At 38.4% G+C, this 11,791-nt stretch overlaps 1 protein-coding gene across 3 annotated transcripts in view; it reads right to left on the bottom strand.

Moving 5' to 3' along the window:
- Window positions 1-205: 205 nt before the first annotated feature.
- Window positions 206-11,791, bottom strand: part of FAXC (failed axon connections homolog, metaxin like GST domain containing) — a 69,508-nt gene continuing 57,922 nt past the window's right edge. For all 3 annotated transcript variants that reach the window (XM_069077182.1, XM_069077183.1, XM_069077181.1), the window contains one exon: window positions 206-5,514. In XM_069077182.1, coding sequence (XP_068933283.1) covers window positions 5,225-5,514 — 290 coding nt within the window. In that variant the 3' untranslated portion in view covers window positions 206-5,224. The remainder of the gene's footprint in view (window positions 5,515-11,791) is intronic.

Below are 11,791 nucleotides of genomic sequence, written 5' to 3'. Positions count from 1 at the left end.
CAGTCTTTTACAAAATATCTACTATGTTATTGTTTTGCATTAGCCACATATTGTACAATCTATACTGAATTGCTTATCTTCCCAGTAAGGGTGGGTAACAAGGGAGGAAGGGAACGAATCTCTAATTCAAAGTTTTAAAATCAAATATTTAAACATATATATATATACATATATATATATATATACACACACACACTATTATTAATACTATTTTACATGTAATTGGGAAACAAGATATACAGGCACTGAGGCATAGAGATCCACTGGAAAAGTTGAAATGGGTATGGGAGAAAATATGGGAGAGAGCAGATTGGAGGAGGGGATATCCTGTGGGACTGCTATTTTGGGGTGGTGGGTAGGGGAAAAACGGGGAGAAAAGCTGTAACTCAAAATCTGGCGGAAATGAATGATGTAAATCAGAAGTTAATAAAGCATTTCAAAAATGAAAATAATAAAATAAAACAAAGGGCCTGAATTAACTGACCTTGAAGGTCCTTTGCCATTCCAAGAGGCTGATTTTATGCTTCCTTTCAACTCGTCAAGCTAAAACCCCTGGCATATTTTTGTCTTTAAATTCCATCTACTCTGCATTTGTGCAGATATCTTAAAATACAGTATAAGAGAGGTGTAACTAATGAACTCTCTGCTGCTCAAATCTGGTTTATAAACGTTCCCTGTGGTCCACAAAGTTAGCTCAATCAGTGTTTACAAAGTGTGAATGTTAACATTTCTTTGTTAATATATGACAATTATTATCTTAGAATAAAACAGAAACTCATCTCTTTGACTTTTTAAAGTCATTCACCATTTGGCCTCACTCTACCTTTCCAAATTCTCTATAAATTATTCACATTTCGGGGCAGCTGGGTGGCGCAGTGAGTAAGAGTGCTGCCCTGGAGTCAGGAGGACCCAGGATCCATTCTGGCCTCAGATACTTAACACCCACACAAAAAAATTGGCCGTGTAACCTTGGGCAAGTTACTTAATCCCAATTGCTTTTTAAAAAAATAAATAATTCACATTTCCACACTCTACGATGCGACCAAAATGGCTTTCTTGCTGCTTCTCATACACAGACAGCACCCCATCTCCCATCTCCCATGCCATTATCCTGGCTGCCCCCATCCCTGGGATGCTCTCCCTCCTCCCTTCCACCTCAAAATCCCTTACTTCCAGCGCAGCTAGGTGGCACAGTGAATAGAGAACCAGCCCTGAAGTCAAGAGGACCTGAGCTCAAATCTAGCCTCAAACACTTGACACACTTAATAGCCATGTGACCTTAGGCAAGTCACTTAACCCCAATTGCCTTGGTTTCCCCCCTCCAAAAACAAAATAAAACAAAGAATCCCTTACTTCCTTCAACTCTCAGCTCAAGCACTTCTCCTGGGCCCTTCCTGATTCCTCAAACTGCTAGCACCCTTATTACTTTGACTACTTTCCATTTATTTTGTATTATTCTGCTTGTTCTCAAATAGGTGCATGTTTTCTCTTCTGAGAGAATGTAAACTCCTTGACAGCAGGTACTGCTTCATTTTTTACTTTACATGTTCAGTCCCTAGTATATTACTCTTAATAAATGCTTATTGATTGGTTTAAGTTCTGCATAAAGGTATGATGCCCCCTCATTGGTGTGTCATTAAAACTAATACTGTGCTGCTCGTTAATTTTAATAGGCAGGAACCTGAGAAGCCTTCTCTCCAATCCCCCTCATTTACAGAAAAATAAGTTGAAGTCCACGAAAGCTAAGTGATTTGCCCAAGGTTACACAAGTAGTAAATAACAGAAGTAGCCTTTGAACTCATGTCCACTGATTCCAATTCCATTATACTTTCCCCTCTACCAGGCTGATTGGGATTCATTTTGGGTTGTCATTTTTTTTTATAGGGTTAATGAAAAGGATGTTCAAGGGTCTTCTGACCTCCCAAAAGATATCTGTGGGAAAAGTCCTCCAAATATAGACAAATGATCCAAGTACCTAAAAAGAGCCCCTTCTATCAACTTCCCAAATTCCAGGTCTTCCTTCAAAATAGCACTTTTTCAACAAAGACTAGAAAATTCCAAACCCAGAAATAGAGAAAAAATGAAGTTCTGAAAAGTTTGGGGAGGCTTATATGCAAGACTGTTTCAAGTCACAGATACTTTGTGAATATTTGTTTTGCCTTAGACTTCATCTTACAGAAGTACTATATGGTTACCTTAGTCAGAAGTCAAAGTCAGATTTCCATCTATATGAACAACTGTCTAGAGAGACATGAATTCTCACTGATGTCCCAAAACAGAAATTCTGATTCAAGCTCCTATTTAAGGTAACCTGAGCAGATCATCTGAATTAAATTTGTTTTCCACCTAGCCTTTGGAAGCTGGGTTTCCATTTTAATACATTCCAAGTCAGACAGATGTTCACAGTACACAGGTGCCTATATATGTGCATGTTTAGCACTACATACATGTCACATGCATGTGGCACTATTCACAGACTCATTGATTCAGACCTTAAGGAAACCTTAAAAGTTACTGAGTCCAAACCTGAATTTTACACCAGAGGAAATTGAATTGGTTGAGTGACTTGCCCAAGGTCACACTGCCAATAAGTGGCAGGACTAGCCAGATACTAGCTCCAAATTATTTTCCCTTCCCACTCACTGTACTACACTGCCTTCCTCAGATTGTAAGCAAACTTTTGGACAATTTTATGACCAGTCCAAAGACTAAAGAAGATTCCCAACCCCATCCTCACTGTCTAGAATCTCAGGGAAAATTCTTTCTTTGCCACAGATTCCAGCAGGTCCCAAAACCACTGATGGCAAAGCATTGCTTTAAAATATATGTATGCATATATGTATACATATATATATATATATATATATATATATATACACATATAGTCAGTAGTTTATGCATATTCCAGTCAAGCTTATCCATGACCAGCCTGTCCTAGCAGCATTCCATGACATCTCTGAAGGGTGATGGGAGAACAGCACCCTCAAATAAACTTCCAAAAAGAGATTCAAAACAGGGTGGGTGAAATCAGTAGTACTCCAGGCTCCAATTGCACTTCCTACATTTGCTCCATAAAGACCAAAAAAGTTTTGATCAGACGTTACCCTACAATCCTTTCCAGTAATACCTGGAAGCAATTACCTGTGAAATAAACCTCCCTGATCTAGAACATTCCTATTTCTGTTTTCAGGACTTTAGCTATATCTGTCCTACAAAGGCACTAAAACAGTTGCCTGTGGAGACACAAATGCTCTTTCCTATTTCTCTTTTATGATTTAACTGCAGTTCCCTTGGAATTTTCTTGCAAATACTGTATTTGAGATATATACTTCAGGAAAGAAGTTGATCTACAATCACCATTTGGGTCTCATGACACAAGATGCTGCCTCTCTACTAGCCCCCAAATCCCAAAGGAATCAATGCCTTGTAGAATCCTTACTCCTTTCATAAACCCAAAAATAGGGAACGACTGATTAATTTGCAATTGTACGTACTGCCTTATGGACTCAATCTCTTGAGTAGATTCATCCAAACCTCTAGCCTCTATCCAAAATATCTCAACCAATAATTCGAGGTGATTCAATGACCTTTAAGGTCTCTCATTGTTATTCAAAGATTCTTAAACCCATGTTTTCATGAATCAACAAAAACATTATTAGCAGAAGAGGGGATACCTTTTAAAAATCTCAAAAAAGTCCAGCATTTCAGGTAAGAATCTATGGGGAGAACAAATCATAAAGAACACCAGATTAGACTCAAGAGTTGCCCTCTCTCTTTGGGCTATAGACTAAAATATCAGAAAAATCACACCTGTAGAACTGTGTAGCACCTACCTATCATTGTTGTGCCTAGGTGCTCTGATATGAATAACTTGGCTCCTTTTCCACTGACAACTTCGTTATCTCCCACAAAATCTTAGTTGTTTTTTTTTTTTGCTTTGTTTTTCTTTTAAGGAATGCTGCTCTTAGTAGGCAAGCTCCTGATTATCCAAATCCATAAAATGTTGCCTCTTTCATGTCCATTAGACACATGGTCTTTCTGTGCTTTACTGCCTCCAAATAAAAAATGGCAATCTAATGTCCTGGGGGTGGGAGAGACAAAGCTATTGAGCCCGTATGAGGACAGAAAAGAAAAAGAACATTATCCTTTAGGAACACAGAAAAATGCCAGAATGTGTTCAGCTATCCTGTGGCTCGCAGCTCAAAGAAATATTTCAAGCAAAGTCAAGAAAAGGAATGATGGTAGATGGAGCCACAAGTGCCCCCACCTGTATATACACTTCCTCTGCTAGGACGGTGCCCCTGTCTGGCCAGTTGGTGGACTAAAATTCCCTTCCCTCCCTCAGTGTCTCACACATATGAATCACAAAGATAAATGATATTTTATGTCTATGTAGTGCCTTTCTTCCCAAAGGTTCAAAGCGCCTTATTTTATATTATCTCATGAATCCTCACAACATCCCTGTGAGGTAGGTAGGTGGAAATTATTATACTCCCCATCTTACAGGCAGGGGAAAATGAGGCACACAAAAGTTAAGTGACTTGTCCAAGGTCACACAGCGAGTCACCGGCAGAGCTTAGAAGAAGCATATTCCTGATTAGCACCTAGCACAGTGCTTTGCACACAGTAGGAGCTCAATAAATATTTGTTGATTTGATTTATGCTGCCTCTAGGAACATATAACTCACATACACACAGGACAAGCAGTCACCAGGAAAAAAAACAAAAAACCATACATTCTTCCATTTTGACATCTTAACAACCATTACCAATATAAGCAGGTATAGGAATTTCAAACCCTCCTCTTTCAACTAAGCCTTTGGCCTCTTTTTTAAAGAGCCTCATCATGTGTACTTCCCTGTAGGCCCACCTCGCTATTCTCCCTGCACCTCAGGGTTCCAACCCAAATTGATTGAGATACTAGTTTTCTCATGAAAACAAAAATGGATTTCAGGAACCATGCTGACTTTGTTGGCTTTTTGTGTTTTAAATGGAGCCATCTGAACAGCTTTGTTTTCCACTACTTCTGGGTTTTGTCTTTGTCGTCTTGGTCTTTTGTTACAAAAAGAAATAAGGCTGACCTAGTCCAGTTAACATGGGAGAACTGTATGTACCACATACCAGGAGATCTCCCTCCCTGGAGGGTGTGGTGCTCTACCTGGGAACACTGGACTGACCCCAAGAGGTAACAGCTCTGAGAAAGGAGGGCCAGTATTCCTGGGCATCATTTGCATTGTTCATGATCTGTATAGTCATCCATGTCCACATCAGAATCAAAGAGGGAGTGTCCAGTGAAGTCTGTGTCAGGCGTCCGGGATATACTGTTCTCTGCCCCTTCGTCATCAAAAGTTTCTGTCCTTGAATAAAAGCTGAAATCCGGCAGTGGAGTGTGGGTCTTGCTGCCTTCACTGCTTTCCTCAGACTCATAGATGGTATTGTCATCATCATGGTGCCACTCTGGCCAAAATTTCCTCCTTATTCTTTCACAATACATGGCAAGGTTAATCAATTCTCCTGAAATTAAATAAGACAAAGGTTAGTTCTCAAAGCCGTCAACCTTCCTGTCCCTACTGCTCCAGAGATGGAGTTAACAGACCTTTTAATAGGTAGAGATTCTCAAATACTTGTCACAATCCACAGAAAGAAAAGGATGGATGGAATTAAAGATACAATAAAGAGAGACAGAAAGTCAGACAAATGGATAGACAGAGAAAGATAGACACATAGATACATCAGCGACATGGCACACCAAATAGAAGTCCAACCTTAGAATTGTGAAGACCCAGATTCACATCTTGCCTCTGATACATGTGTGGCCCCAAGCAAGCCCCATGGGGAAGAGATGACTGGAGGCAGGAAAGTATCCTGGGAAAAATCCCAGATCTGGACCCATAAAATCTGGGTTAAAATCCTGTTTCTAATGTTTACTACCTGCGTGACCTTGGGCAAGTCACAACCTCTCTGGACCTCAGTTTTCTCATCTGTAACATAAGTAGTTTTGACTATATGATCTCTGAGGCCTTTTAACCCCCATCTATGATCCTAAAATGTAGAACAGATGATTCAAAGCAATAGATAAATGCCTATTTGTGTGACTTTCTAATACATTTTGTGACTATGGAGGAGGGCAAGGAAAATATATCTTGCTTGGGTTCCTATTTGAATATGCTCTCTCTAAGGATTTATGGAATGCCTTGAACAAGCATTTCAAAGCATAACACATGAATGGTTCATGATCTCAACCACTAGAGGGAGTATTGATGAGATCACATAACCATGAAAAATATTAAAGTTCCCAGGAAATATAAACAGAGAATTGTCCAAAGTAATCCCAGAAACACACTATTTGATAGGAAAATATCTTTTTAAATTAAAAACTTGGGCAAAAATAATCCACAAAGTAGATAACTGGCTTTATAGATACATGACCAACAATGAATTTTCTGACACAACCATACCCAATTATAGATTGTTACTGAATCACTAGAATCAGTATCTACATTCACTAAACCTAGTCATTTGGCTAGGTGGTGCAGAGCCCTGGAGTCAGGAGGACCTGAGTTCAAATCCGGCCTCAGTCACTTAATTAACTAGCCACAAGTCGCTTAACCCCAATTGCCCTCCAAAAAAAAAAAAAAAGGCAAAAAAATAAAGCAAAGGAAACTAATTCTAACTTTGTACCATAAAAAAAAACATTCAAAACAAATAGTTTTCACAAGAAATGCAGGTGATCAACAACTGTATTTTTTAAAGTGCTCCAATTTATGAATAATAAAAAAATTTAAGCAACTCTGAGGTTTCACACTCTTAATACTGGCAAAGATGATAAAAAAAAAAAAAACAGAAGCAGTCAGTATTATACGCAGGTCATAGGAATGTAATCACCATAATGCATTCTTGGAGAGAATTGTAAGGAATGATGATGATGATGATGATAATGATGATAGCAAGCATTTCTTTTTTTTTTTTTTTTGCCTTTTGGAGGGCAACTGGGGTTAAGTAACTTGCCCAAGGTTACATGGCTAGTTTTTTTGTGTGGGTGTTAAGTGTCTGAGGCCAGAACTGAACTCGGGTCCTTCTGACTCCGGGGCTGGCGCTTTATTCACTGCACCACCTAGCCACCCCAATAGCAAGCATTTCTATATTACTTTAAGGTGTGTAGAGCAATGTACATGTCATATTATTTGATTCTCACAACAATCCCAGGAGAGGAGAGAAGTGTTATTATCTCCTTTCCTCCAAGTATGGAAACTGAGGTTGAGAAAGGTTAAGTGACTTGTCCAGGGTCAAATAACTAGTATGTCTGGTAGGATTTTAACTGAGGTCTTCCTGACCCCAAGTCCAGAACTCTTAACCAATGTGTCACCTAGTCTATGAATTGATTCAACATTCTAGAAAGCAATTTATAATTAAAGAAGCACTAAATTTTTTCCCCCTTTACCTTGGTTGTTCCATTCCTAGGTTGATACACCCAAAGAAGTCAATGAAAGAAAAGTCTCATCTATATCAAAATGTGCATAGCAGCCATTTTTGTGGTAGCAAAAAACTTGAAATGAAGGGAGTATCCATTGATAAAGAAATGACATAATTATGGCAAATGATTATAAATGGGACATTATTGTACCACAAAAAATGAAAAAATATGGGGAATTCTGAGAAAAATGGGGATATTTGGTTTTTTGGAGGGGGGAAGCCAGGGCAATTAGGGTTAAGTGACTTGCCCAAGGTCACACAGCTAAATAGTGTTAAGTGTCTGAGGCCAAATTTGAACTCAGGTCCTCCTGACTCCAGGGCCAGTACTCTATTCACTGTGTCACCTAGCAGTCCCCAATATGGGAAGATTTGTAATAAATCAGATACTAATAGAAGCTACCTTTTAATCAGTTGACTGTAACATAGAGCAAAAAGCAGGGGGGAAAGGAAGAATTATAGACTCACACACACACACAACAAGCATAATAATGCAAATGAAAGCAATTTCTGTTATTTACTACCTGAATGACCTTGGGCAAAGTCAAATCAGTTAATCTCCCTGGTACTGTTTCCTCATCTATAAAGTGAGGGGGTTAGACTACAAGGCCTCTACAACCCATTCCCCCTCAACATCTATTACGCTTTGTTCCTATGAACACTCAAAGGCGCTGAATTCAGAGCACTTTGAATCAATATTCTTGGTCCCAGACAACAGAGGATGATACCTATTTGTTCTCCTCTTAGTAGAGGGACAGGGTGGAAGACCGCAAGTGTGAAGTGTACATTCTATGAAGTATAGTTACTTCATCAATAAGGTTTAGTTAACTTTTTTTTCAAAAATAAGAGTTCAATGTGGGGAAATTATATTATGAAAATGGGGTAGGGTGGGGTAGAATATGCATTAAACATAAGAGGAAGGAAGGAAGGAAGGAAGGAAGGAAGGAAGGAAGGAAGGAAGATCGCCTTCTTTTAAAAAGATAACCATCTAGTAGTATCTGATTTTATACAGTGAGATAAAAAGACATTCTGCTTTTGTTCCACCAGATGGCACCATTGCTTATAACAATATATACAGGGTGTTCCAAAGAGTCTAGAGTCAGTACAATTTTAAGCTACTATAAGACAATTTTAAGCCATAAAAACTTAAAATTGCACTGGCAACAAGACTTTTGGGACACACACACACACACACACACACCCTGTATATTTACATGTGTGCATATGTATTCTGCTGTATATACCTATATATGTATGTGTGTGTGTGTGTGTGTGTATTTTCTTGTGTAGAATTTCACACTTGATAATTTTCTGGTACCTTTATAAGAAAGTAAAAAACATGAAGCATAAAACAGCTGCATGTTCTATAAGAAAGAGATTTTTAAAATATATTATTCCTACCTATAGATTGAAAAAAACATTTTTATGCCTTGGCTATCTAGAATCCAACAATCTAGGAACCTCTGGTAAACAGACTGTTTACTGCATTCAACTTTTAGGAGGAAAAAAGAGACAAATTTACAAACAAAACCAAAAAATTTTCAAGAATGTGTCCTAAGGGGTGGCCAGGTGGCGCAGTGAGTAAGAGCGCCGGCCCTGGAGTCGGGAGACCAGGGATCGGTTCTGGCCTCAGATACTTGGCTCCCACACAAAATAGCTGGCCGTGCAACCTTGAGCAAGTTACTTAACCCCAATTGCTTTAAAAAAAAATGTGTCCTGATGTCAGTACACATCCAACCCAGTTGCCTTCATCTTCTACACTAAATGACCCTGAGGCACTATAAAGTTCTGACTCATCCAAAAACAATCTATACATGCTCAATATCCTCTTACTTACAAAAGGAGAAAAGTGAACTAATGCATTTTTACAATAATGTATTATTCATTTAAACATCAACAAAATTAACAACACATTTATAGCTGTTTATATTTTGAAACAAAACTTCTATGGACGCTATGTTCAAAACAGTTTATATTTTAGTTTCTCCTTCTGAAGGCTCTCTGTTCTCTATCTCTATATTCATTATCTGTATACAACTTCCTTTTTAAACTTTAGAAATAATAATTTTTAAATATTTTAAGTTTTTTAAATGTCTCAAAGGGGCTAAAACAAAAAGTTTTTAGTTAACTTTCCATCAATTGAATTTTCATAGGATTTATAGCTAAACATAATCATAGAGATAACCTAATCCTACTCCCTTATTTTACAGAAAAAGAAACGGAATCTAAAAGATTGGATAACCATTGGCCAGGGTCACATAACAAGTAAGCAATGAAACCAAGAATCAAACACAGGTCCTTAGACTCCAAATAAAGGACTTTTTCCACTACCCATACCAACTGTTATGAGTCATAATACCGTGTACAAATCATTTAACTTTGCTCAACCTCACTTTCTGTACCTGTAAAATGGGGATAGTAATACACTTATCTCCCCGGGTTGTTGTGAGGATCAAATGATATGACGTTCAGTGCTCTGCACACCTTAAAGTAATATAGAAATGCTAGATAGCAACATCATCACCATTTATTATTAACAATTCTTTCCAAGTGTGCCAATTAGTCAAAATTACATAGGTCTTGGACATGCGCAGCTCATTAAACAATGTTCCCAATAGTGAAGTCAAGTCATTGTAACCAAAAGCAATTACAATATGATAGTAACAAATATGAAAAACAGTTTCATTTAAATCTTACACAAAAATATGTGCATCCTATATTATGTTACAGAGTATTTTTTGTGTTGGTAGGAGAACAAGGAAAAAAAGTATTTGTACATCTCTGTACATAAAAAGAATTCTGTGCTGGCAAATCCAACCATGGAGAAAAATCTCAAATCTAGGATATCTTTCCCTAAATGCATCTTCCCTAGAAGAAAACTTTCAGAATTTCAGACAGATATTTGAACATAAGAGTCAGTGAGTCACTGATGCCATGAACATCACTTCATCTGATGCCAGGAATTGCGCTAAGTGCTGAGGATACAGAAAAAGACAAAAACACGATCTCCTCTCAAAAAGCACATATTCTAAGAGAGGAAACAATACATTATACTATGAACAGAGAAGATATGCATTTATTCCTTCCACATCATGGGAGTTAAGGGCTGGGGGAACAGCACCCCCATGATCTGGAAAATTCATGAAAATTTTTTGGCCCTCCCTTCATATCAGAGGAAAAGTTGAATTATTACAGTATTATAAGATAAAGTAGGTTGGTATCATATACAATACTATACATATATTTTATTCATTTCTGAGTTCCTAAACTTTTTCTGTGTCATCTGCCGGCCTTCATGTGTTGTCTGCAGCTTCCACAAAACTCCCGAAAAATTCCCATTTAATTTCTTATGCTGACTCATGATATATCAAAACCTCGATGAGGAAAATCCTGACATAGAAGGGATAACTATACAGTACATGTGAAAGGTTTCTCAGAGAGAAGAGATTTGGGCAAAGGCGGGGAAAGGACCCAGAAAGTCCTTCTCCAGAAGGCAGGATTTTTTACCTGAGTCTTAGAACAAGAGGGAAGCTAGGAGTTGGAGGTGAGAAGGGATAGCATTCCAGGCAAGGGAGACAGCCCAATACAAATGCATAGGGTAAGGAGGTGGAGTGTAGGTAAACAAGAAGGCTAGTGTAGCCAGGTGGTAGAGTGTATAGAGAAGAAAAAAGGGAAAGAAGAGTAGCAAAGTCAGAATGGGGCCAGGTTGCGAAGGTATTTAAAAGTCAAACAGAGGATCTTATGTTTGATCTTAGAGGTAACAGGAAGCTAGTAGAATTTTTCAAGTACAAGATGATATGGTCAGACCTATGGTTTAAGAAAATCATTTTAGCAGCTGAGTGTAGGATGGACCAGAGTGAGAAGAGATTTGAGGCAAGGAAAGCAATCAGCAGGTTATTACAACAATCCAGGTGTAAGGTGGTGGAGTAAGTGTGAGTGAGGAGTTAAGGATGACAGTTGGCTGAGAGCCTACGAGACTAGAAGGACCATGGTGCTCTCAACAATAATATCAAAGTTGGGGAGAAAGGATGGTTGGGGCGGAGGGGGGAAGGATCATTAATTCTGTTTTGGATGTGTTGTGTCTTAGATGCATATAGGACACGTAATTCAAAATGTCCAAAAGACAGCTGGACTGGAGGTCAAGAGAGAGATCAGGGCTGGACAAAAAGGTTGGGAATCACTGCCTAGAAATAATAGTTAAACCAATAGAAGCTGATAAGATCACCAAGCAGTACATTATAGAAGGAAAAACAGAAGAACCAGGATAGAGCTTTTGGGGATACCCACACTTAGGGGTTATGACCTGAATGAAGATCCAGCA

Source organism: Petaurus breviceps, unplaced genomic scaffold, assembly GCF_028583685.1.
Source record: "Petaurus breviceps papuanus isolate PSGF00001 unplaced genomic scaffold, PetGlider_PUasm1.0 90977, whole genome shotgun sequence".
Lineage (NCBI taxonomy): Eukaryota > Metazoa > Chordata > Mammalia > Diprotodontia > Petauridae > Petaurus > Petaurus breviceps.
The sequence above is the reverse complement of the archived record's forward strand: the minus strand, read 5'-3'. Positions and strand labels throughout refer to the sequence as shown.